The 27,883-nt window shown below is 49.2% G+C and overlaps 1 protein-coding gene across 1 annotated transcript in view; it reads left to right on the top strand.

The window, feature by feature from the left end:
• SMOX (spermine oxidase) overlaps positions 1–23,607 on the top strand; it is a 41,300-nt gene extending 17,693 nt beyond the window's left edge. The window contains exons 4-7 of the mRNA XM_040419299.1: positions 7,607–7,780; positions 11,619–12,315; positions 22,407–22,567; positions 23,074–23,607. Coding sequence (XP_040275233.1) covers positions 7,607–7,780; positions 11,619–12,315; positions 22,407–22,567; positions 23,074–23,211 — 1,170 coding nt within the window. The 3' untranslated portion in view covers positions 23,212–23,607. The remainder of the gene's footprint in view (positions 1–7,606; positions 7,781–11,618; positions 12,316–22,406; positions 22,568–23,073) is intronic.
• Positions 23,608–27,883: the final 4,276 nt, after the last annotated feature.

Below are 27,883 nucleotides of genomic sequence, written 5' to 3'. Positions count from 1 at the left end.
TGGTATTTTTATTATTTTTTAACTTTTTATTTAATAACTATTTCCCCCTTAGGGGCCAGAACCTGAGATCTTTTCATCCCTTGTCCTATTTGCCCTGATGGATCTCTATCAGGGTGAATAGGACTTCACACTCTCCCTGCTGCCCTGTGCTTTGTGCACACAGAAGCAGGGAGCTGCAGTAGCGTCCTGGCTGCCACGGTAACCGATCGAAGCCCCAGGATTACACTGCTGGTGCTCCGATCGGAACTGCCACCAATGATTATAATATTTGGGAGGGGGGGGGGGATGCGGGTTGGGGGCGCACTGCGCCACCAATGATTCTAATTTATAATACTGGGGTTGGCGGTTCGGTGAACTGTGCCACCAATGAATATAGTTTATGCTTAATACAAACGCAGGATGCGCTGTGGGTGCCGGAACACCGGCCATATCCCATACCCGGCACCCAGCCTCTATGACTGCGCGCTGCTATAAACCTCTCAGGTGAGAGTTAGGTAGGCGGGGAGATACTGGGCAGCGGCAGCCATTAGCAGGTGGCGAGGTGATCATCAGTCATATCGCCACTTGCTAATGTTTAGTATGTAAAGGGTTAATGGGAGCCCCGCGCTGGTCAAGACACTAAATAGCCAGTGAACCATATACAGTCCTGATCAAAAGTTTAAGACTTTTACCGTACATTGTTGGATCTTAACAAGGTTCCAAGTAGAGCTTCAACATGCAACAAGAAGAAATGGGAGGGAGACCAAACATTTTTTGAGCATTCAATTTAATGAAAATAACGATTAAACTGAAACAGGCTGTTTTTCAGCTGATCCAAATTTTAGGACTACATGCCTTTTAAAAGGCCAAATCTGTGCAAAGATTCATTGTCATGTTCTGTCAGGTAGTCACACGTTGTGATGGCAAAGGCAAAAAAACTCTCCCTTTTTGAACGTGGTCGGGTTGTTGAGCTGCATAAGCAGGGTCTGTCATAGTGCGCCATCGCTGCTAAGGTGGGACGCAGTAAGACAGTCATTTGGAATTTCTTAAATGATCCTGAGGGTTATGGAACAAAAAAGTCAAGTGGAAGACCCCAAAAAAATGTCACCAGCACTGAGCCGGAGGATCCAATTGGCTGTCCGTCAAGACACTGGATGATCCTCGACACAAATTAAGGCCCTTACTGGTGCTGACTGCAGCCCCATAACCATCAGACGGCATCTGAGACTGAAGGGCTTCAAAAACAAAAAACGTCTTCAAAGACCTCGTCTCCTTGAACGCCACAGAACTGATCGTTTGGACTTTGCAGGAGAGCACCAAACATGGGACATTCAAAGGTGGAAGAAAGTTTTATTCTCTGATGAGAAAAAATGTAACCTTGATGGTTTCCAAGCATGACAAGCAGATCCCACCTGAGATGTTCTCTATGCGCCACAGTGGAGGGGGCGCCATAATGGTCTGGGGTGCTTTTTCCTTCAGTGGAACAATGGAGCTTCAGGAAGTGCAGGGGCATCAAACGGCCGCCGGCTATGTCCAGATGTTGCAGAGAGCATTCCTTATGACCGAGGGCCCTCGTCTGTGTGGTAACGACTGGGTTTTTCAACAGGACAATGCTACAGTACACAATGCCCGCAGAACAAGGGACTTCTTCCAGGAGAATAACATCACTCTTTTGGCCCATCCTGCGTGTTCCCCTGATCTAAATCCAATTGAGAACCTTTGGGGATGGATGGCAAGGGAAGTTTACAAAAATGGACAACAGTTCCAGACAGTAGATGGCCTTCGTGCGGCCGTCTTCACCACTTGGAGAAATGTTCCCACTAACCTCATGGAAACGCTTGCATCAAGCATGCCAAAACAATAACTGCGGAGCTACTCATTACTGAGTTCATGTTTGGAAGTTGGATTTCTGTTTTGGGGGGGGGGGGGGGGGGTTAGTATTTTTATTGGAGGTGTGGTCCTAAACTTTTGATCAGCTGAAAAACAGCCTGTTTCAGTTTATTCATTGTTTTCAGTAAATTGAATGCTCAAAAAAGTTTTGTCTCACTCCCATTTCTTCTTGTTGCATGTTGAAGCTCTACTTGGAACCTTGTTAAGACCCAGCCATGCTAAATAGCCATTTTTTTAAGTGGTCTTAAACTTTTGATCAGGACTGTATCTCTTTCAATAGTCCGTGCTTAGTAGCAGGGGAGGTTCTCGTCTTGCTAAGCACGGACTATTGAAAGAGAGATGGTTCACTGGCTTTTTAGTGTCTTGACCAGCGCTGGGCTCCTATTAACCCTTTTCTTCCATTTAAGATAATTTTTGTGAGCCCAGGCAGGGAGCTCACACGGAGCACCAGCAGCGGCCCCCTGAGTATTATCGGGGTCGTAAAGACATAAGGAGTAGCCTTTGGCAGCGGCAGCGCAGGGACGACTGTGAATTGTTTGTAGAATGTTAAGTATGCGCTGAAAAACTTCTCAAGCTAACCTGTTGTGTGGAGCAGTCGGCATGGAGCGGCTCCCTGTTTTCATGACTGAAGAGCAAGCTGCTGCTGTGCTCAGTGGTGTGAGAGGAGCAGCCAATGGCGGGGCAGCCCGCGGATCATACTATGACCAATCAGCAGCCTCCTCTGTACTGCGCGGAGCTCTGTTATTGGATTGCAGTCTGTCTGCTGTATGAAATCCCGTTCAGAGCAGCGGAGGGTCTAGGCGCAAATGGTGACAAGACTACAAAGTCTTGTCGCCATTTTGCAATTCTAAGTGTGTGTGTGTGTGTGTGTGTGTGTGTGTATATATATATATATATATATATATATATATATATATATATAACCTCTTGAAAAATGGCAAAAAATCCTATTTAGCATGGCTGGATCTTAACAAGGTTCCAAGTAGAGTTTCAACATGCAACAAGAAGAAATGGGAGTGAGACAAAACATTTTTTGAGCATTCAATTAATTGAAAATAACGATTAAACTGAAATATTCAGTCATATGAACTATGACAGCACCACTACACTGCTAGTTACAGCTAGTTACCACTTCTGGGTGGGGCATACATAAGCAGGTTTCTTCTCTCCGCAGACGTGAATTCTGTGGGGGTCGGAGTCGGACGGAGTCTGGGACTAAGCTCTTCTGACTGACTTTCCCGTCACCCGCTGCTGTACTGTGCCGCTCAACTCAGCCTGGGCGTCATCTGATTCCGACGTTAGACGTCGGTGGGCGGAGACGGCACCTTGGGAGCAAGCGAGGAGGAGCCTGGTCGGCCGCTGCGGGAAGCAATTAGTAGATAATAATGCGGGCGGACGCAGTTTTTGAAGCGATGACGTCACAAAATACCGCGGTAATTAGGAAACAGCGATTATCGCCATATCGCTTTTTTTTTTTTTTTTTTTTTTTCCCGCGGTATATCATGAACACTGGTAGATCGCCCAACCCTAGCCTGAAGTACCCAGGATTGTCTCTGAAAATTAAGGACCATTCCTAAAAATTGGAGGCTTTTTTCCTTCTGCTATGTCTATGGCAAAGCAGCAGCTCGCAGGAAGACAGTGTGCACATGACATTTCCCATCTATCTTCTCATACAGTGGATCGGTGGGGGTGCCGGGTGTCAGACGTCCGCCAATCTGAGATTGATGTCCTATCCTAAGGATAGGTAATCGGTATTAAAAGCCCAGAGAGCCCTTTTAATCCTGACAGCATCTGGATCATGTGAACATAGGCCACATGATCCAGATGCTGGTATCCCCATCTGAGACCTTGATCACCTCTGGGATCCACTCCTGTCTCCAGAATGGCCACCTAAAATAAAGGAAAGTGCACCGTGCCACCTCCCCATTCACCACTATGGAAGTCCCATAACAGATAATGGAGAGCACACCTTCAATTTAGGGGTTCCATTCTGGGGATAGGTGTGGGTCCCGCCTGTAGAACCCACTCCTATCTGACATTGATGGCCTATCCTAGTCATATGGTATCCATATCTGAGATGAAACGACCCCTTTTAAAGGGGTAATTCAGTACTTGGATGTTCATAGCCTATCCTCCTCGATATCAGATCAGTTGGGGTCCGACACCTTGCACGCCCACCTATCGGCAGCTGCTGGCACTAGAACCCATACAGAAGGCTCCATCCACTGTGTAGTGGCCATGTCTGGGTACTGCGGCTCCATTGTATAGTTTCCAGTGCCGCTGGTTGCCTAAAGGCAGTCTATGGTGGTGTCTGTCGGCCAACCCACCACCACTGATCTGATCTTGATGACTATCCTGAGTATACAGATATACAGTAGGACACAACCATCTCTAACAACTCTAGAACCAGCCCTATACCTCACATGGTTTCAGAGCTCTCCCCATTCATTGCTTCAGTTGTACTGCTAGATTTATTTGTCAGGGGACATATCCTTTCTCCACAGCTTCTAACCGAGGATCTGGCTGATGGCAGTTGAAGATTTAAACAGTGCGAGCATGTGCGACCACCTCGGTGAGGTGGACGGAAAATTAAGGAAAAAACAAACAGCAGGTGGCGCTATACAGATACATTTTATCGATTTTTAGCTCAGTGGCTATCCAAAATCTTCAGTTGCATACAATTACAAAAGTATTCCGATCCAGGTGCTGTTTTAAAAATATTTTTCGTGGCACAACCCATTTAACAAATCTGTATTGGATGCGGGTTGGCGATGGTTCTTCATATGGAAGTAATACTCTACTAAGGTTCCTTCAAAGGCTACCTCGCTACTTGAGGAACCGGTTAAATGAAGGTAATCCGATACACCCAAGCAATGAAGATATCTGATCCTGTCTTTTGTGTAAGAGTCAGTCAGTGAGCACGGAGCGTTTGAGGCTTTCCCGCTGGGACATGTCTGTGTTTCCAATCTGACCTAATCGTCTATGCAGAATCCATTTCCTGGCTACACACGAGGTTGTGACCAGAATGTAAATGTTCCTCACAGCGTGGTGCCATCACGCCGCATACTTCTTGGCTAAAATGGAGAAGTCTCCTCCTCTATGAATGGTCCATAAGAGCCGAGCTACTGTACAAGAAGCCATCTTTAACCCATATGGACAAAACGCGGCTGAACCAGCCATTGAGCATGGTGAATTTCACATGGAAATGGGGGCCTTCTCTTCCTATTAAAACAAACATGCATGGTCAGCCAAGCTGAGCGTGTGGTGGAGTTGGGAGAAACAGCTGTGGACCACACAAGAATTCATTAGACTAAGGCCTCTTTTACACGCGCGTGCTAAAAAGCCAATTGTGGTACCCAGACGCGAACTTCTTCACAGAAGTTCATGTTTGGGTTCAAGGTTGTGTAGATTGTATGATTTTTTTCCCTTATAACCATGTTATGTTAAGGGAAAATAATAATGATCGTCTCCTAGCAACCGTGCGTGAAAATCGCACCGCATCCGCACTTGTGCTTGTGGATGCTATGCGATTTTCACGCAACACCATTCATTTCTATGGGGCCTGCGTTACGTGAAAAAAGCACAAAGAGGAGCATGCTGCAATTTTCACGCAACGCACAAGTGATGCGTGAAAATCACCGCTCGTGTGAACAGCCCCATAGAAATTAATGGGTCAGGATTCAGTGCGGGTGCAATGCGTTCTCCTCACTCTTTGCACCCACGTGGAAATATCGCCTGTGTGAAAGGGGCCCTACAGTTGTTCTCCTTTTTCCCCATACAGGTGGCCTGGGAAAGCCATGGCTGTGCACACCCAATATTTCATTCATGCCCCCTGTTTGATGTGGGTCTCGCTCCTCTACAACAGAGTTCCTCAACTCCGGTGCTCACGGCCCAGCTGTTGGGCCATGTTTTCAGGATTTCCTTAGTATTGAGCAGGTGGTATAATTAGTGTCAGTGCGTCAGGACTTGCCACAGGTATTCATTCAGTGGGATATTCTCAAATCATGACACACGTAGGTGGGCCCTGAGGAACACTGATCTACAAGACCGTTTATGGCATATTCTTCATTTAGTTGATTTAGAAGGGATGCCCCCAACAGGTCAGATATTGATGGCCCATCCTAAGAGTAGGCCATCAATGGGATGGATGGTAGATATGCCGTTGGCCATTGGTGTCATTGTAGCCGCAGTAAACAATTATTTTAGTATTCGAATAGGGAAAAAATTAAATAGACTGTTTTCCTTTTATAAAAAGTCATTAGTTCCCCCAGTGCCATCAGCCCCTCCATGCCATCCATTTCCATGTCCCCCAATGCCATCAGATCCTGACATCACACAGCGTCGGGTCATAGTGCGAGCTTACGTGCACCATCACCTGACAATGTGTCAGGATCCAGTGCAGCGAGGTACGGGCCGGCGGGCGACCACAGAGCGGTGAGTAATGGCAAGCGCTTCACTCCCGCTCCGTGGTCACATGACACAAACGAATCCTCGCTGCAAAAAACAATTTTTATTTTTTTTGTCTAATTACTCGATTTTAATCGAGTAATCGTTTCAGCCCTACATTGAAGTATCTGTATCTTTCATATCTGAAACTTAGAGCTTATGCTAAATGGAAGCATGTACCATATATGTCTTCTTCTAGGTTTGACCAGGTGTCCTGCCCGGTTGTGTGCATGGTATTTTCGAGCTCCGTTACTGTCTCTCCTCTACTGATCTCTGGCAGCTTCGTCTTTGTTGGGCCTGTAGGGAATAGTAAAACATAATGAGAAGTGAAAATTAGCGGACGGCCTAATTTTTATTAATGAAATTCCTGTGATTAATGGGAGAACACAAACAGGCGGACTGCGGATGACCTGATTCTCAATTAGTATGCGCACACGCTATGGGCACAGGCCGTCCATTGGTATGCAAGGCACAAGCTGCTGGAAATGAAACCGTGCACCAGGAGGTTCGGATTCTCTTATGGGGGTTGTCCAGTGCCAGTCAGGCAGCAGATTTTCACACCTATTCAGTAACATGGCGGCCCCTTCTGTTGAAGGCATTATATACAGTTCCTTTCAGTCGTATCGAGGGTGTTTGGTCTGTGAAAACAGCCAAAATAGAACACATTTTATTTTTTTGACGTTATTCATGGGCCGTCAAAAGAAAAACGGCAATATGAACAACCGCATGGACTATCATTGTTCTTAAACCGGTTGTGTGATGGCCGTTGAAAAAATAATAATAATAATAATAAATCACTTTCTTCACTTTCATGCGAATGTAGCCTAAGGCCCCTTTCACACGAGCGTGACAGATGTGTTCCGGGTGCGTTCAGTAAAACTCGCACCATTTTGCAAGCAAGTTCAGGCCGTTTTGTCTGCGATTGCGTCCAGTTTTTTCCACGCGAGTGCAATGTGTTTTTCACGCGCGTGATAAACTGTTTACAAACAACATCTCTTAGCAACAATCAGTGAAAACCGCATCGTACCCGCACTTCCGGATGCAATGCGTTTTTCACTGAAGCCCCATTCACTTCTATGGGGCCAGGGCTGCGTGAAAAAACGCAGAATATAGAACATGCCGTGTTATTCACGCAACGCAGAGATGATGTGTCAAAAAAAAAAAAAAGGGTCAGGATTCAGTGCAGGTGCTATGCGTTCACGTCACGCATCGCACCTGCGCAGAAAACTCGCTCGTGTGAAAGGGGTATTAAGGGTTTTCCATGTTTTTATTTTTATTTTTTCTCCTCCAGGTCTATAACCTGACTCAGGAGTTCTTTCAGAATGGAAAACCAGTTAATGCTGAAAGTCAAAACAGCGTTGGCGTCTTTACTCGAGATGTGGTACGGAAACGCGTCAAAGATGATCCTGACGATTCGGAGACCACGAAGAAGCTGAAACTGGCTATGATACAGCAATACTTAAAGGTAACAGTTTGGAACTGTCTTTTCTCTAATTACTTCATCATGACTTTGGAAAGCGCCTAAACCATGTTGGTGATTCTGATCTGTTCACATTTGTTTCACCAGTAGTTATAGCCTCCGGTGCTGGTTAATCTTCTTCTTAAAGGGGTTCCCTAGGAATTAGGGAATAAAAATGATTGAAAATACTTAACTATTACATAAATGTATTCCCAAATACCTTTCATTAGTTATAATGGCTTATTTTGTCTGGGGAGCAATCATCGGGGGAAATAAAATGGCTGCCGTCTTATCACACACAAAACCTGTCCTAATCGCAAAGGAGGACTAGTTTCTTCAGAGCACTGAGGTAAAGGGCTGCCTCCTTCTCCTCTCTGCTCTATTTGTCAGGGATTATGATCCTAAATACAGCTGATAAGATCTTCAGCTGAATCTCTATAGTAATGTAGTTCATGAGGAGACATGAAGTACAGAGAGGAGGGTGAGGTGTGGCTGATCAGCAGCAGCTCTTGTATGCAGTCTACATTACCACAGTCTGTCCTGTCGTTCCTCTCTGTACTTCATGTCTCCTCATGAACTCCATTCCTACAGAGATTTGTATTCGGGATCATAATCCCTGACGAGTAGAGCAGAGAGGAGAATGAGGCAGCTCTTTACCTCAGTGCTCTGAAGTAACTTTCCCTCCTTTGCGATTAGGACAGGTTTTGTGTGTACTAAGGCCTCATGCACACGGACGTTTTTTTTTGCAGTCCGCAAAACTGATTTCCGTTGTTCCGTGACCCTTTTTTTCCGTCCGTGGGTCTTCCTTGATTTTTGAAGGATCCACGGACATGAAGAAAAAGTCGTTTTGGTGTCCGCCTGGCCGTGCGGAGCCAAACGGATCCATCCCCATTGACTTTCAATGTAAAGTCAGGAGTTAATATACTATAGGCTCTGAGTTTTCTCCAATTCGATGGTATATTTTGACTTGAAGCGTCCCCATCACCATGGGAACACCTCTGTTAGAATATACCATCGGATTTGAGTTAGATCGTCAAAACTCAGATCTGACAGTATATTCTAACACTGAGGCGTTCCCATAGTGATGGGGACGCTTCAAGTTAGAATATACTAAGAACTGTGTACATGACTGCCCCCTGCTGCCTGGCAGCACCCGATCTCTTACAGGGGGCTGTGATCAGCACAATTAACCCCTCAGGTACCGCACCTGAGGGGTTAATTGTGCGTATCATAGCCCCCTGTAAGAGATCAGGTGCTGCAAGGCAGGAGGGGGCAGACCCCCCTCTCCTGTATTTAACTCATTGGTGGCCAGTGCGGCCCCCCTCCCTCCCCAGTAATATATTTATTGGTGGCCAGTGCGGCCCCCCTCCCTCCCCAATATTATATTCATTGGTGGCCCCCCCCCCCTAATTAAAATCACCCCTCCCTAATTAAAATCACCTTCCCCCATCATTGGTGGCAGCGGAGAGTTCCGATCTGAGTCCCAGTTTAATCGCTGGGGCTCTGATCGGTAACCATGGCAACCAGGACGCTACTGCAGTCCTGGTTGCCATGGTTACTTAGCAATTTTAGAAGCATTATACTTACCTTCGCTGTCTGTGACCGGCCGGGCGCTCCTCCTACTGGTAAGTGAAAGGTCTGTGCTGCGCATAGCCTATATTTTAATTAGGGGGGGCGGGGGAGGCCGCACTGGCCACCAATGAATATAATACTGGGGAGGGAGGCCGCACTGGCCACCAATGTAAGAGATCGGGTGCTTCCACGCAGCAGGGGGCAGTCATGTACACAGTTCGTAGTATATTTTAACTTGAAGCGTCCCCATCACTATGGGAACGCCTCTGTTAGAATATACTGTTGGATCTGAGTTTTCATGAAGTGAAAACTCAGCTCTGAAAAAGCTTTTATGCAGACGGATCTGCGGATCCGTCTGTGTGAAAGTAGCCTACGGCCACGGATCACGGACACGGATGCCAATCTTGTGTGCATCCGTGTTTTTTCACGGACCCATTGACTTGAATGGGTCCGTGAACCGTTGTGCGTCAAAAAAAATAGGACAGGTCCTATTTTTTTTGACGGACAGGAAACACGGATCACGGCCGCGGATGAACAACGATGCATTTTCCGAGTTTTCAACGGACCCATTGAAAGTCAATGGGTCCGCAGAAAATCATAGAAAACTGAGCAACGGCCACGGATGCACACAACGGTCGTGTGCATGAGGCCTAATAAGGCGGCAGACATTTTATTTCTCCTGATGATTGCTCCCTAGACAAAACCAAACCAAAGATTTAATCTTGTTGAAATCCAACATGCCGGACACTTACCCCCTCGAACCATGGAGAGATCTATACTTGTCTGCTCCATTCGGGCTCTCTGGTTCTCAGGCTGTCTTCACCGGGTTTTTGGTTCCCACTTGTAAACTTCTTGCATGGCCTGGGTCACGTGTGCTGCTGTTGGCAATGACTGACCACAGCAGTGATGGGGCAGGAATTTTACTTGTGGGACCTGGAAGCCCAGGACAGCGGGAAGCAAGCAAGTTATAGCTGTTTTCAGGGAGGTGGGTAGACGGTAAAAAAAAAAGAGCAGGCCGGAGATATGCTGTTTCTGTAACTCTCATTGTAGTAAAGGGATCTATGGAAATGATGTAGAAGAAGCTTCGCTGTATGCGTAAGTTACGGAAACGGGAGAGCGCCGGCCTGCTCGGATGATTTCATAAGCCCGGCAATCCAGGGCCAGTACTTACTCCCATTTGGCTGTGGAAGCGGTGAGATGGAACAACCTTTTAAGTGTCTACTCTTAAAGGGAATGTCATGAGAAAATAGCCTATTGTTTAAAGGGCATCTGTCAGCAGTTTTGTACCTATGACACTGGCTGACCTGTTACATGTGCGCTTGGCAGCTGAAGACATCTTTGTTGGTCCAATGTTCATATGTGCCCGCATTGATGAGAAAAATATATGCAAGAGAGCCTCTAGGAGCAACGGGGGTGTTGTACAGATCACTTTTCAGCAATCACTCCATTATCATCACAGGCAGGATTAGAATGAAAGGTAACGGCTCTATATAGATGACATGGGGTCCACCATTCACAATAGATGATATCACCGCTTCTCTACTCTCTCCTGATCTTTGCAAAAGTCGCAGAGCAAGCCTAGAAAACTCTTCGAGGTCACTGAGGTCCCCTCCAGTCTAAATGCTGTCAACAGCTCGGGCAAGATGGCCGACCCCATAATCGTGTTCTGGAAATAGAATAAGAATAAAAATTCTACAATTAGAAAATGAACAAATTATTTTAAAAAAAGTCACCATCTGGTTTTAAAATGGCAAAAAAAAGAAAATGATACAAAACTCCTTCCATTTGAGCAGTGCAGATACCCGAGACGGCTATCGAACTCGACTCCCCCGTAAACCTGCATGCTCAGCCAGTTGTGAATGTGTTTATTGCAGTTGGTTTAGGGCAATAAGCCGCTAGGACAAAGCAGAAAGGACACAGTTGATAAAAATCCATTTTGATTCTCTTTTCTCATTTTAGATCACTGTTGGCAGAACGTTAGTTTAGTGGATAGCTATGCCGCCAGACATCCCATCCACATGTCTTTCCAACATGGAGAGGGGAATAGGTTGCTGCCAGACACTTGTGGCAGGGGCTTATCTACCCTGAGCACAACAGGATCAGACATGTTGAAATCCAACTGCCCATATGTTCAAGGTCAGGACACCCAATACTCAATAGATGTTTGGCCAGTCCTGCTGAATCGTCAGGCAATCTCATGGTCTACTGCTTGTTGGAAGCTAGAACTTTTAGATATGATTTCTTTATTTTTATTTTTTTGGTCCTCTACCAGGTGGAAAGTTGCGAGAGTAGTTCACACAGTATGGATGAAGTTTCTCTTAGCGAGTTTGGGGAATGGACCGAAATACCTGGCGCCCATCACGTAATTCCTTGCGGCTTCATTAAGATCGTAGAACTGCTGTCCGCCTCCATCCCACAGTCCATCATTCAACTGTGCAAACCAGTCAAGTGCATCCACTGGAACAGGTCCATCCATAAGCAGATCGAAGGAATGGCTGACCACAACAATGACCAGATGGAAGACAAAGGTTATCCTGTGTTTATAGAGTGCGAAGACTACGAGTTCATCCCTGCGGATCATGTGATTGTGACCGTTTCCTTGGGCGTCCTTAAGAAACATCATGAGACTATGTTTCATCCTCTTCTTCCCGAAGACAAAGTTCTAGCTATTGAAAAACTAGGGATCAGCACCACTGACAAGATCTTCTTGGAGTTTGAAGAACCTTTCTGGACTCCTGAATGCAACAGCATCCAGTTTGTGTGGGAAGATGATGCTGAATGTGAAAGTTTAACCTATCCCGAGGAGATGTGGTACAAGAAGATCTGCAGCTTTGATGTGCTCTATCCTTCAGAGAGGTACGGTTATGTACTGAGTGGGTGGATCTGTGGCGAGGAGGCCTTGATCATGGAAAAATACGATGACGAGACGGTCGCCGAAACCTGCACAGAGCTGCTGCGTAAATTTACAGGTTGGTGTTCTACTCTTGGAGTTTTAGCATTGTGGGGATACAAAATTATTTTCTGTTTTTTAGAAATGACCTTTTTTACCACATCCTCAAGTCCCAACTTAAAGGGGTTTTTGAGTCTGTAGATACTGGTGACTTCTCAGGATAGGTCATCGCTATCAGGTAGCCTTGCAGATAAAGTACTGCAGCGTGGCTCCCACTCAAGTGAATTGTGGCTGAGCTGCAGTATGCTGGTGCCATCATTACACCGTGGGGGTTCTGGGTGTCCTTTCCTGAGGATAGGTCATCAACATGCTGGAAAACCCCTTTAAGAATCAACAAAGAAAATATGGTGGAAGTTTTCTAGAGAAGAAATCTAAGCATTGCTCCTTAAAGGATACTCCACCATTGCACTCTGATCATTAGAATACACCCAAAGGCACACTTGAGGGCATATATCAAGGCTGGCATTCCACACGCCAGTCTTGATGTAGTTTGCGCTGGAGTGAGAGGCACATAAATATATTGAGATGCAGGAGGGCCTCTTAAGGCCTCGCGTAGACACAACCGTATGTATTTTGCAGTCCGCCAAAATACCAATGACGTCCGTGTGCATTCGGTATTTCTCGCCCATATTCCTTGGGGGACACAGGAAACCATGGGTATAGCTCTGCTCCCTAGGAGGCGTAAGCTGTAAGCCCCTCCTCCATCAGCTATACCCTTGAGCCTGGAGAGAGAGACTGCCAGTTTTTCCTTAGTGTCCAAGGAGGCAAGACACTCCCTGCTTAGGCAGGGTCGCTTTCCTATAATTTTTAATTTTTTATTTTTTTGCGTTATTTGTTGTTTTTAATTCGGTTTTTTTCTACTTGCAGGGACAACAGAGGCGCACTAGACCCCTCTGTTTCTCCCAGGGTTGAGTTGTGCCGGTAATGCCGCACTGCCGCCGCCTCCCCCACAGAAGACAAGGTGGACCAGGGCAGCCTCGCTCCCCTGCGTCCCGCCAGCTCAAGGGTCGCCCGCACGCCAAGTCCCTCCCCCGGCTTCCTGCCACTGCGGTGACAGTAGCTGAAGGGGCGACCCTGCTGGATGGATTGAGGGTGAAGACAGCGGATGGTGAGAGTGGCTGCTCCAGAACCATACCCCCACCCCCCCCCCCGTTTCCCCGCCCTCCCACCGCTGCTACGTCTACGCTTGAAGACTCAAGCGTTTTCCATCATCGACCCCCCCCCCATGGGCATAACTGGGCCGGCAACTTTTACCGGGCATCATTTGGGAGGACTCCTGTCTTCTCCGGCGGCAGGGCATCAGGGGGACGGCTGTGGGCAGGAGGCCGTCTGCCACATCCAGGCGCGGCGGGGGCCGCTTACTTGGCGCGAACGGCGCCATATTAGCTTGGCCGGCACTTCATCTTTCTCGGGGGTTAAATCATTTTGCCGCGCGCGCGCGGCTCTGCCTTCTCCTTCAGCGCGGCGGGGGGGGGCGGAGCTTCCCTACATGCGCTCCGCTGCTTCCTGTTTCGTCGGGCAGCACATCTCTAGTGCTGCGTGGAACCCTCTCTACCGTCCGATCCTGAAGCTCTTCATCTCCGTGCCTGCTGCCACTCCTCCACAGCCTCCTTCAGCCTGCTGCCCTTACTACTGCCGCTTGCGCTGTCCGCGGGTCTGGTAGGACTGTTAACTCCTCCGTGCCACCAGTGCTGCTGCCTGGGTGTAATCCCCGTTCCGTTTTTTTCTCTGGGGCCTCCCCCTTTAAGTGCAACATTTTTTTTTCCACCATGTCAGACCCTTCTGCAGCCGCCAAGCCTTGGTACCATGCCTGTACCGCTTGTAGGGAACCCTTTCCCCGGGGGCAGTCTGATCCGCACTGTCCTGCATGCCGGGCTCCACCGCAGCCTCAGTCGCCCGCTGTGTCGCTCCCTGCTTCCTCTGACCCGCCTGACTGGGCTAGATCCTTGTCCCAGGCCGTGGAAAGCCTCACCCATGTCGTGGGCCGCCTAATAGACAGGCCGCCTACCCCGCAGGATGCCACTCTTACTGTCGCACCCTCCGGGTCCACCGCTTCTGCCGCTGCGGCGGGTTCACCCTCTCTTAGTGACCCTTCCCGAGCTAGGCACTCTCAGAAGCGTTTTAGAGTAGAGCGAGCCTCCTCCTCGGATGCCTCTCTCTCTCCGCCACGCGTGCGCACTCAGACGGGCCTCTCCTCTCCAAAGGATTCGCCCTCTGAAGGTGAATTGGCGGCTTCGGATTTGGAAATGGACTCGGCCCTGCCGTCCAAGCTAGCCTCAGCGATGGGTCAACTCATCTCTGATATTCGTGACACCTTTAAGGTGCAGGATGACCCCCCTAGCTCTGACGCAGCTAGCGTCTCCTTTATCAGACCCAAGCAGGCCTCCAAAGTCTTTCCAATCCACTCTGATTTCTCCTCCGTGGTGTCTAAGGCTTGGGCTCGCCCGGACGCCCGTTTTGTCAGTCCCAAGAAGCTGGATATTTGCTATCCTTTTCCAGCCGATGTTGTGGCCACCTGGTCGTCCCCACCCAAGGTGGACCCCCCCTGTGGCCCGTCTGTCAAAGAACACGGCCATTCCGGTTCCCGACGGGTCCTCTCTTCAGTCAGCGGAGGACAGTCGCATGGAGACCCTTTCCAAGGGCATTTTTGCTGCCTCCGGTTCTGCCCTCAGACCGGTTTTTGCCTCTGCCTGGGCAGGTAAAGCAATCTCTGCTTGGGGTGTGCAGCTGGAGCAGGAGTTGGACTCGGACGTCCCCATCCAGGACCTACGTTCCTTGGCCCAGCCTATTGTTCGGGCTGGGAATTTTGTTTGTGAGGCCTCCCTTGATGCGGGAGCCCTTATAGCACGCTCCTCCGCCCTGGCCGTTTCCGTCAGGAGGGAACTCTGGCTGAAGGTTTGGAAAGCGGACGCTGCCTCCAAACGTTCCTTGGCGGGGCTACCTTTTGCGGAGGCCACGGGTGGTAAAAGCACCCATCTTCCTCAACCCCAAGCCAGGGGCGCCCCCCGCGGACGCCCTGGTGCGTCTCGTTTTCGGTCCTCCCGCAGGACCTCTGGGGCTCCCCCCGCAGCTGCCGCTTCGGCCCCTCCCCAGGATAAGCGTAGGAAGCCGTTTTTTCGGGCGCAGCCCTCCTGGCGCAGGCCGCAGGCTGCCCGCACACCCGCAGCAAAGCAGTCCTCTGCCTGAAGGTGCGCCCCCACCGGCTGCCGGGGCCGGCTCCTCCTTTTTCAGGGACGTATGGATGGCTCACGTCTCCGACGCCTGGGCTCTCGAAATTGTGTCTTCCGGATACAAAATCGAATTCGCGTCCTTCCCTCCAAATCGGTTCTTTCGCTCCCGCCCGCCGCGGGACCCGAAAAGCGCGGCCGCGTTCTCCGCGGCTGTTCAAGCCTTACTGGACAGGGGGGTGATTACCCCCGTTCCTCTAGAGGAAAGGTTCCAAGGGTTCTATTCGAACCTCTTTGTAGTTCCCAAGAAGGGAGGTTCGGTGCGGCCCATTTTGGACCTCAAAAGGCTCAACCGTTTTCTCCTCCTTCGACGGTTTCGGATGGAGTCCCTCCGTTCCGCGGTGGCTTCCCTGGAGCGGGGAGATTTCATGTCTTCCATCGATATACAGGATGCCTACTTCCCGGTGTCACCATCGCTTCCTCCGATTCGCCGTGGGGGACCTTCACTTCTAATTTGTCGCCCTTCCCTTTGGGCTGGCAACAGCCCCCCGGGTGTTCACCAAGGTCCTGGCCCCTGTTTTGGCCTTACTCCGCTCCAGGGGTGTTTTTCTGCTACCGTACTTGGACGATATCCTCATCAAGGCTCCGTCCCTTTCTCAAGCGGTTGCCAGCGTGGATCTCACTCTAGAGACCCTGGCGAGGTTCGGTTGGGTCATCAACTTCCCCAAGTCCTCCCTTCCCCCCTCCAGACAACTGGTCTTCCTGGGAATGCTTTTAGACACTGGAGCGGCGGAGGTACGTCTTCCCTCGGAAAAACGACTGACCCTCCGTCGGGCGATTCGGGGTCTCCTTCTCCACCGTCGACCGTCCTTCCGCTTCTGCATGCGGGTCTTGGGGCAGATGGTTGCCTGCTTCGAGGCGATCCCATTTGCGCAGTTTCACTCCCGCCCTCTCCAACGGGCGATCCTCTCCTCCTGGGACAAATCGCCGGAGTCTCTGGACCATCCCTTCCGTCTATCGCCTCCGGTGCGGTCATCTCTCCGCTGGTGGTTACAGGCCCCTCTTCTGGGCAGGTCCTTTCTGCCGCTCAACTGGTTGGTGGTTACAACCGATGCCAGTCTCTTGGGCTGGGGAGGCGTGTTTCCTCCCCGATCCGTCCAGGGCATTTGGTCTCCATCGGAGTCCAAACTCTCGATCAATGTCCTGGAGCTGAGAGCGGCCCTTCTGTCTCTGCGACACTGGACTCATCTGCTGAGGGGTCATCCAGTTCGTGTGCAATCGGACAACGCCACGGCCCTGGCGTACATAAACCACCAGGGGGGCACTCGCAGCGATGCGGGAGGTCACCAGCATTCTCCGTTGGGCGGAAGCCCACGTCCCGGCTCTATCTGCAATTTTTATTCCAGGGGTGGACAATTGGGCGGCGGACTTTCTCAGTCGCACCACCGTCGACCCCGGCGAGTGGTCTCTTCACCCGGAGGTGTTCGAGGCCATTTGCCTTCGTTGGGGCATGCCGGACGTGGACCTCATGGCCTCCAAGTTCAATCACAAGGTCCCCGCCTATCTGTCCAGGGCCAGGGATCCGGGAGCTTGCGGAGCCGACGTCCTCGTTCTTCCTTGGCGAGGCTTCGCGCGTCCATACATATTCCCTCCCATCCCACTCCTGCCCAAGGTCCTTCGGAAGATTGCGGCGGAAGGCGTCTCGGTGATTCTGGTCGCTCCGGACTGGCCCCGCCGGTCTTGGTACGCCGACCTCATGCTGCTCCTGGCAGACGCGCCCTGGCCGCTGCCCGCCAGGGAAGATCTTCTCTCTCAGGGACCGATCTTCCACCCGCGTTTAAGGTCCCTACGTTTGACGGCGTGGTTGTTGAGACCACCGTCCTGACACGTAGGGGTTTTTCTGCGGACGTCGTCCGCACCATGATCCGCGCCCGTAAGCCGTCCTCTTCTAGGATCTATTATAGGACCTGGAGGACCTATTTGGGGTTCTGTGCCGATCTGGGGATTCCTCCGCTCCGCTTTTCTCTCCCCACCGTTTTGTCTTTCCTTCAGAGTGGCCTTGCCCAAGGTCTGGGTCTTAGTTCTTTGAAGGGTCAGGTGTCTGCGCTGTCCATTTTGTTTCAGCGCCCACTGGCCCCCCTTGGTCCTGTCAAGACTTTCCTTCAGGGCGTGGCTCACGCGGTTCCTCCGTACCGCCCTCCGGTACCGCCCTGGGACCTGAACCTGGTTCTCTCAGCGCTCCAGGCTTCTCCTTTCGAGCCTCTGCGGACTGTTTCCTTGCGGCTTCTGTCCTGCAAGGTTATTTTCCTTGTAGCCGTCACCTCTCTTCGGAGGGTGTCCGAATTGGCTGCACTCTCCTGTCTGGAACCTTTCCTAGTGTTCCACCAGGACAAGGTGGTTCTTCGTTCGGTCCCTTCCTTCCTTCCTAAGGTGGTCTCCGCCTTTCATCTGAACGAGGACATCGTTCTCCCCTCCTTGTGTCCTTCCCCTTCCCACCCCCGGGAGAGGAAGCTTCATCGCCTGGACGTTGTCAGGGCGCTCAAGGTTTACCTGGAGGTAACCAGCTCTTTCAGGCGTACTGACTCGCTCTTTGTGGTTCCGGAGGGGTCGCGCAGAGGGATGGCGGCGTCCAAAGTTGCTATCGCCCGTTTTGTCAAGATGGCTGTTACTGAGGCTTATCTCGCCAAGGGCAAGGTTCCGCCCCTTGGTGTTACCGCTCACTCCACTAGAGCGGTCGGGGCTTCCTGGGCTCAGAGGAATCGGGCTTCTACGGAGCAGATTTGCAAGGCGGCCACTTGGTCCTCCTTGCACACCTTCACCAAGTTCTACAGGGTGCATACTCATGCGTCGGCTGACGCTGCTTTAGGCCGTCTGGTGTTGCAGGCGGCAGTTGATTGATGCCTCTGGGTGTTGGTCTAGTTGTTCTGGTCCCTCCCTTCTGGGACTGCTCTGGAACGTCCCATGGTTTCCTGTGTCCCCCAAGGAATATGGGCGAGAAAAGGAGACTTTTGTATAACTTACCAGTAAAGTCTCTTTCTCGCTCTTCCTTGGGGGACACAGAACCCGCCCTTCATTTGGGTTTACAGTTGTGGTTCCGGCTTGGTTGCCCCCGTTGGGGCTTGACAGTTCTTTTTTCCGGTTGGTGGTTATCTTTCACTACTTGGACACGCAACTGGCAGTCTCTCTCTCCAGGCTGAAGGGTATAGCTGATGGAGGAGGGGCTTACAGCTTTCACCTCCTAGGGAGCAGAGCTATACCCATGGTTTCCTGTGTCCCCCAAGGAAGAGCGAGAAAGAGACTTTACTGGTAAGTTATACAAAAGTCTCCTTTTTGCGGAATGGAACAGCTGGCCCCTAATAGAACAGTCCTATCCTTTGTCCGTAATGCGGACATTAATAGGACATGTTCTGTATTTTTGCGGTACGGAAACGGAATGCACACGGAGTAAATTGAAATGAATGGTTCCATATACGGTCCGCAAAAAAGAACTGTCAGGGAAAGAAAATGCTTTTGTGTGCATGACTCCTGAATCGGGATCATCTCTGATCCTAAAGTAAAACCAACGCCTGCTATGAGCTGATAAATTGGCCGGGCTATGGGAGCGCATGTCTGCTCCTGCCAACACCACGCCATCTCTTCGAAAATGTGCAGAGCGTGGTGTTAAACCCTATAAAGTGTGTTTTTGTTCTTTTTTTTTGTTTGTTTTTTGTTACCGGATTTTTCCCGTTGTGTGGTTCTGTACAGGATCCAGAGCAGGTTTAGGGCGGCTGTCGTGTCACTCGAAGGTGTTCTCAAGACTCCCAGGCCTGACATTCCAAGACTCCTTACTACATCCTGTCTGCTTTCAGTACAGAGGTGTACAGTGTATTATAAAGGCATCGAGCGATTGCAGATTCAGGTCCTCTAAAGGACTAAAAAGAAACAAAGTCTACATACATACATACATACATACAGTACAGACCAAAAGTTTGGACACACCTTCTCATTCAAAGAGTTTTCTTTATTTTCATGACTATAAAAATTGTAGATTCACACTGAAGTTACTTGTGGAATTATATACATAACAAACAAGTGTGAAACAACTGAAAATATGTCATATTCTAGGTTCTTCAAAGTAGCCACCTTTTGCTTTGATTACTGCTTTGCACACTCTTGGCATTCTCTTGATGAGCTTCAAGAGGTAGTTCCCTGAAATGGTTTTCACTTCACAGGTGTGCCCTGTCAGGTTTAATAAGTGGGATTTCTTGCCTTATAAATGGGGTTGGGACCATCAGTGGCGTTGAGGAGAAGTCAGGTGGATACACAGCTGATAGTCCTACTGAATAGACTGTTAGAATTTGTATTATGGCAAGAAAAAAGCAGCTAAGTAAAGAAAAACGAGTGGCCATCATTACTTAAGAAATGAAGGTCGGTCAGTCAGCCGAAAAATTGGGAAAACTTTGAAAGTAATGGCTATTTGACCATTAAGGAGAGTGATAGGGTGCTGCGCCAGATGACCTGGCCTCCACAGTCACCGGACCTGAACCCAATCGAGATGGTTTGGGGTGAGCTGGACCGCAGAGTGAAGGCAAAAGGGTCAACAAGTGCTAAGCATCTCTGGGAACTCCTTCAAGACTGTTGGAAGACCATTTCAGGGGACTACCTCTTGAAGCTCATCAAGAGAATGCCAAGAGTGTGCAAAGCAGTAATCAAAGCAAAAGGTGGCTACTTTGAAAAACCTAGAATATGACATATTTTCAGTTGTTTCACACTTGTTTGTTATGTATATAATTCCACATGTGTTAATTCATAGTTTTGATGCCTTCATAGTCATGAAAATAAAGAAAACTCTTTGAATGAGAAGGTGTGTCCAAACTTTTGGACTGTACATACATACATTCATACAACCCGAATTCCAAGAAAATTGGGACACTGTGTAAAATGTGCATAAGAACAGAATGCAGTGATTTGTAAATCTCATACACCGATAGTGGGTCATGTATGAAGAGCGGTGTTTTAGCCCCTGTGCTGGCGGTGGATCCAGTGAAGTTATGTACAGCCTCAGGCCTTTACATAACTTCGGTGCATCCACCGCCGATTCTAAATGTAAGACGTCTTCCTTGCTGTCTTACATTTAGAACATTTTCTACACCTAAAACAGAAGTAGAAAATGATGAATGAGACGGGATCGTCCACGTCATGATTTTTTTTTTTTTTTTTACGACCTGGTGTGAGTGGGGAAGAAGTCACAGATTCTGCCGCAACACGACAATCTGCGCCAGATATACGCCACAAAAGTCATGTATAACTGTTCATAAATGCCCACCCTAGTTTATTCACATAGTACATATAATATGTTGAAGGTGAGACATTTCATGGAAAAAAATTACTGGAACTCATCTCGGGGTTTATTTATTTGATGCACTTATATAGCGCTACTATATTCTGCAGCGCTTTACAGACATTAGCATCCAACTGTCCCCAACGGGGCTCGCAGGACCATGTCTACCATTGTTTTGGGTGGTGAAACGCATGGGATTCGTGATTTCATAACCATATTTGGTTTATGCAGTTTTCTCTCCCTGTGAATTATTAAAATGTGAAGCAAACTGGATTTAGAAATGGATTGGATGCGGCAGTGCTGGCTATATCGGCTGTGATTTTTGTTACAATGGAGGCAGCATGATGTATATGCTTTCCATAATTAGAAAGGTGTGGAAACCTCAGTGCATTCAGGTCTTGAGGAAGCGCGTCATACGTGAAACGGCTTTTTTACATCCTTCCCGCCTGTATTTTATGAAATAAGGGACATTGGATTTTGTGGTGAGGGCCACACTTTCTTGCTTTATTTTCTCTACCATGGTGTAGCACCCTGGAGGAGACCAGTTTCTGGGGTTTTGGGAGAGGAATGTTCTCCCATTCTTGTAGGATATTAGCTGTTTAACATTCCTAGGTCTTTTTTTTTTTGCTGCATTTCTCATTTCATAATGTGCCAAATGTTTTCTATTGGCAAAGGTTTTGGATACCATCAGAGATGCCGGCTTTTGAACTGTGCGCTGATAACGAGCTGGATGGTCCCTCTCCTCTGGAGTCTGTAGGACATGGTGTCCATTGTTTCTGAGCTTTGGCCCAGAGAAGATGGCCGTGTTTCTGGATTATGCTGACATATGGCTTCTTCTTGCTTTAACCTGCATTTGTAGATTTGTACGGCAAACTGTGTTCACACAGTGATTTCTGGAAGTGTCCCCGAGCCCATGCAGTGATGTCCAGTACTGAATCGGGTGAGGGTGGTGGGATGTTCAAAGTATTCGCAATTTCTACATAGAGGAACATTGTTCAGCAGTCTTCTGCTGATGGGTGAACCTGTGCCTCTCTAACAGTGATCATAAAGTTAATGTATTTGTTTCTACTTAAGCACAAGATTAGAGGACATCTAGGACTTGGCATGGTGTCTCCTGTCTGACAAAGTTTCCTCATGTAATACAATATGTCTCTGCTAGCCGTGTTTAACTTGTCTTAAGTTTCCAGCCCATGCCCAACTGGAGGCTAGGAAGACGCCGATCTAAGTGACAGATATGAAGGGGTTAATTACTGCAGAATACTAATTATTTATTTAATAATGCAGGATTAATATTCTATATTATTTGATGCATTGATTTTTATTATCCGAATTCCTCACACCATTACTAGACTATGGTTGTAGAATATATATACTGGGTTTTGAGCAGCGCAGAGCATTTCAGGAATGGAGGTGATCATGTGATGTTGGTAAGGCGAAAGGACACCTGTGATGGGGGAACGGTTTTCATGATGTGGCGGCGAGTATTTAAAGCCAGAAGTATGGTGCCCTGTAGACTACTCTGCAGAAAGCTGAGATATGGACCTCAACTGAATCCTTCATTTGCAGATAGCAGAGATATGGAGCTCAACTTACCTTTTTTGCATTTCCTTTTCTCCCCACTAGGGAATCCGAACATTCCAAAACCCCGGCGTATCCTGAGGTCCTCCTGGGGCAGTAACTCTTATGTCCTCGGATCTTATTCCTATACTCAAGTTGGCTCCAGTGGAGTAGATGTTGAGACTCTCATGAAACCACTGCCTTATACCGAGAGCTTAAAAACTTTGGTACGTAGGATTGGAACTTCTTTTTTTTTTTTTTTTTGGTACATGTTTGTAGATAATACTCCCTATAATGCTGTGAATGGCTTACGGTGCTGTCCTGAGATGGTGGAACCAAATGGACATTACCCATCAAGGAGGAATGAGCAATGAGGGTACAGGTTATGTCTATTTGTACGGTTATTTGGCCAAGAACTTCTTTACCTTCTCTCTAAAGTGTAATGTAAAGATCCTTCAAGGCTTCACCATCCCAGAACTCCTGATCGTCTATCAAACTGTTTTAAGGCTTTTCATTAGGGCCTCCATAATGGTTTGAAGACCACCATGTGAATCAAACTCTTGGTCTACATCAGTGCCCACAAGCTAATGCCATTGGATGTTGATGTGAAGCATGACTTTGAGCCTCTTCATGGCCCTCTGATAACGCACTGACCGACTGGCAGGAATGGAGGACCTGGAGTGGTGGTACTTTGTTCTCTCGATCTTATTTTTACCAGTCTCTTTTCTTGTAGCCCATGCAGGTGATGTTCTCCGGTGAGGCCACCCACAGAAAGTATTATTCCACAACCCATGGTGCTTTGCTGTCCGGCCAGAGGGAAGCGATCCACCTAGCCGATATGTACCAAGACTTCTTACAATGCAACAACTGAGAGTCTCCACCCCGTAATCGTGGACTCTCAGCCAGTGACTACCAGTGTGTGTCCATCCTTTTTTTAACATTGAAAATAAACATTTTTATCCTTTTTAAGAAAAGAAAAAATTCGAAATATTTAAATGAAAAACAAAAAAAAAATCTGTAGCAAAATCATGTACTGTATGGGTTACTGGGAAGAGCGCTTTTTATTTTATTTTTATTTTTTGTGATTTGAATCTTGCACACCTGGTGCCTTTTTTGGATTTCTTTTTCTGTATTGTAAGTGCCTTCTATTAATAAATTCTAGAAAAATCAATAAAAGAACATCAGGGTGGAAGGTTCTTCTGCCTTTTTAAAAAATGCGGGTGTTTTGTTTTTTTTCTTCGGACAGAGCAAAAAAAAAAAACTTCCATGTGCATAAGCCCTTAAAGGTTTTATCCCATGATTGATGTGAAAATTAGACATTGTGTAGTACTTCGCAATCTCTTTCGAACAAAGCTAGAACCAGCCCTGTACCTTGCATGGATCCAGAGATCTTCACATTCATTGCTCTGCTAGATTCTCTTCAGGCACCCTATGGGGTGTGTCCTTTCTGCTGCAGCTCTCTCCCTGTAAGGCCTAGTTCACACGATCGTATGGCTTTTATTGTTTTTTGCGGTCCGTTTTTCACTGTTCCGTTGTGTTTCCTTTCCGTTTTTCCGTATGCCATGTACAGTATACGGTAATTACATAGAAAAAATTTGGCTGGCCATAACATTTTCAATAGATGGTTCAGAAAAAACGGAAGACATACGGATGCATTTCGTGTGAACTAGGCCTAACTGTCAGTTTTGGTAGATGAAGGATGGAACGGAGCATGTGCGACCACCTCAGTAGGTGGACATGCGCATTACTATACAGATTAAACACCGGGGGTGCCGTTATAATGAAGTAGACTAATAGCTCTTGCATTGGAGGATCAAACATGGCCTTTTAATTTCAACATTGGCTACCAGGGTCACAAATAAGCAACTGATCTTCACCCAACCCTGTCGTGTAAGGTGCCAGCGGGTGGCGATGTCAACAGCTCAGTCTCAATGGAAAGGGCTGGATGCCAATAAACTAGACTCCACCTTCGGCACGATAATTGAAAGATCAGTGTCAGTTTTGCACTACATTTCTAAAGCCTCATGCACACGTTGTTTGGGGTCCGCATCCAAACCGCAGTTTTTGTGGCTCGGATGCGGACTCGTTCACTTCAGTGGGGCTGCAAAAGATGCGGACTGCACACCATGGGCTGTCAGCATCCGTTGCTCCGTTCCCTGGCCATGCAAAAGAATAAAACATGTCCTATTCTTATCCGTTTTGCGAACAAGAATAGGTATTTCTATTACAGGGGGGGGGGCCTGTTCCGTTCCACAAATTGTGGAAAGCACACGGGGGCGGCATCTGTGTCTTGCGCATCCGCAGTTTGCGGAACAGAATGGGCCCCCCATAATAGAAATGCCTATTCTTGTCCTCAAAACGGCTCGGATGCGGACCCAAACAACGGACGTGTGCAAGAGGCCTAAGGCTCAGTTCACACTTCAGTTGTTTCCATTAGTTATTGTGGGGCAGGAACGCAGAACATTACACCTCATCTCGGAGTAGCTTCACTACTGATTTTGGCTCGCAATAAGGGCTCATTCAGATGAACGGATCTGTTTTCCGGTCCGCGATCCACGGATAATGGCCGTGTGCGGTCTGTTTTTTACAGGAATGTCCAGCCCTATGATAGAAATGCCTATTCCCAGACAAGAATAGGACATGTATTTTTCGCCCCATAAGACGCACTCCCCACTCCCCCCAAAAGTGGAGGGGAAAATGCCCCTGCGTCTTATGGGGTGAATGCTGCCATTTTACATAGCAGTCTGCGATGTATCAGCTGGACTGGGAGGGAGGAGGGGCCGGTGTCATGCAAATGCGGCCACTGTACTCCGGCCCCACCGCTCACACCCTTAATGCCTAAACCTTTTATAATAATAGCTTTCTTTGAAGTTCCAATCCACAGCCCCATCTGTACTACTTACTAAATGTCCTGTAGCAGGCAGAGCAGGGCGGGCGGCCGGAACTCACTGACGTCACGTGCCTGCGCCGCCTACTTTATGAATGAAGTAGGCGGCGCAGGCACGTGACGTCAGTGAGTTCCGACCGCCCTGCTCTGCCTGCTACAGGACATTTAGTAAGTAGTACAGATGGGGCTGGGGATTGGAACTTCAATAAAAGCTATTATTATAAAAGGTTTAGGCATTAAGGGAGTGAGTGAGCGGTGAGGCCGGAGTACAGGGACCGCACAGCCCCGCTGCATTTGCATGCCACCGGCCTCTCCCACAAGTATATTAGGGCATATGTGGATGGCACTGTTATGCGGGGGAGGAATATGTGGATGGCACTGTTATGGGGGGGGGGGAGAGAGAATCTGTGGATGGCACTGTTATGGGGGGGATCTGTGGGTGACACATATAGCAGTGCAATCCACAGATCTCACCCCCCCCCCCATAACAGAGCCATCCACAGATCACCCCCCCATAACAGTGCCATCCACAGATCACCCCCCCCCATAACAGTGCCATCCACAGATCACCCCCCCATAACAGTGCCATCCACAGATCACCCCCCCATAACAGTGCCATCCACAGATCACCCCCCCCATAACAGTGCCATCCACAGATCACCCCCCCATAACAGTGCCATCCACAGATCACCCCCCCATAACAGTGCCATCCACAGATCACCCCCCCCCCATAACAGTGCCATCCACAGATCACCCCCCCCCCATAACAGTGCCATCCACAGATCACCCCCCCCCCCCCATAACAGTGCCATCCACAGATCACCCCCCCCATAACAGTGCCATCCACAGATCACCCCCCCATAACAGTGTCATCCACAGATCACCCCCCCATAACAGTGTCATCCACAGATCACCCCCCCATAACAGTGCCATCCACATATCACCCCCCCCATAACAGTGCCATCCACAGATCCCCCCATAACAGTGCACCCTTCAGATCCCCCCATAACAGTGCCATCCACAGATCAACCCCCCCATAACAGTGCCATCCACAGATCACCCCCCCCCCCATAACAGTGCCATCCACAGATCACCCCCCCATAACAGTGCCATCCACAGATCACCCCCCCATAACAGTGCCATCCACAGATCACCCCCCATAACAGTGCCATCCACAGATCACCCCCCATAAGTGCCATCCACAGATCACCCCCCCCCATCAGTGCCATCCACAGATCACCCCCCATAGCAGTTCCATCCACAGATCACCCCCCCCTAGCAGTGCCATCCACAGATCACCCCCCCCATAACAGTGCCATCCACAGATCACCCCCCCATAACAGTGCCATCCACAGATCACCCCCCCCCCATAATAGTGCCATCCACAGATCACCCCCCCCATAACAGTGCCATCCACAGATCACCCCCCCATAACAGTGCCATCCACAGATCACCCCCCCCCATAACAGTGCCATCCACAGATCACCCCCCCCATAACAGTGCCATCCACAGATCACCCCCCCCATAACAGTGCCATCCAGAGATCACCCCCCCCATAACAGTGCCATCCACAGATCACCCCCCCCCCCATAACAGTGCCATCCACAGATCACCCCCCCCCATAACAGTGCCATCCACAGATCACCCCCCCCATAACAGTGCCATCCACAGATCACACCCCCCCATAACAGTGCCATCCACAGATCACCCCCCCATAACAGTGCCATCCACAGATCACCCCCCCATAACAGTGTCATCCACAGATCACCCCCCCATAACAGTGCCATCCACAGATCACCCCCCCATAACAGTGCCATCCACAGATCCCCCCATAACAGTGCACCCTTCAGATCCCCCCATAACAGTGCACCCTTCAGATCCCCCCATAACAGTGCCATCCACAGATCAACCCCCCATAACAGTGCCATCCACAGATCACCCCCCCCCCCCCATAACAGTGCCATCCACAGATCACCCCCCCATAACAGTGCCATCCACAGATCACCCCCCATAACAGTGCCATCCACAGATCACCCCCCATAAGTGCCATCCACAGATCACCCCCCCCCCATCAGTGCCATCCACAGATCACCCCCCCCCATCAGTGCCATCCACAGATCACCCCCCATAGCAGTTCCATCCACAGATCACCCCCCCATAGCAGTGCCATCCACAGATCACCCCCCCCCCCCATAACAGTGCCATCCACAGATCACCCCCCCATAACAGTGCCATCCACAGATCACCCCCCCATAACAGTGCCATCCACAGATCACCCCCCCCCATAATAGTGCCATCCACAGATCACCCCCCCCCATAACAGTGCCATCCACAGATCACCCCCCCCATAACAGTGCCATCCACAGATCACCCCCCCCATAACAGTGCCATCCACAGATCACCCCCCCCCTCCATAACAGTGCCATCCACAGATCACCCCCCCCATAACAGTGCCATCCACAGATCACCCCCTATAACAGTGCCATCCACAGATCACCCCCCCCCATAACAGTGCCATCCACAGATCACCCCCCCCCATAACAGTGCCATCCACAGATCACCCCCCCATAACAGTGCCATCCACAGATCACCCCCCCATAACAGTGCCATCCACAGATCACCCCCCCATAACAGTGCCATCCACAGATCACCCCCC

This window comes from Bufo bufo, chromosome 2 (genome assembly GCF_905171765.1).
Source record: "Bufo bufo chromosome 2, aBufBuf1.1, whole genome shotgun sequence".
Classification (NCBI taxonomy): domain Eukaryota; kingdom Metazoa; phylum Chordata; class Amphibia; order Anura; family Bufonidae; genus Bufo; species Bufo bufo.
The sequence above is the reverse complement of the archived record's forward strand: the minus strand, read 5'-3'. Positions and strand labels throughout refer to the sequence as shown.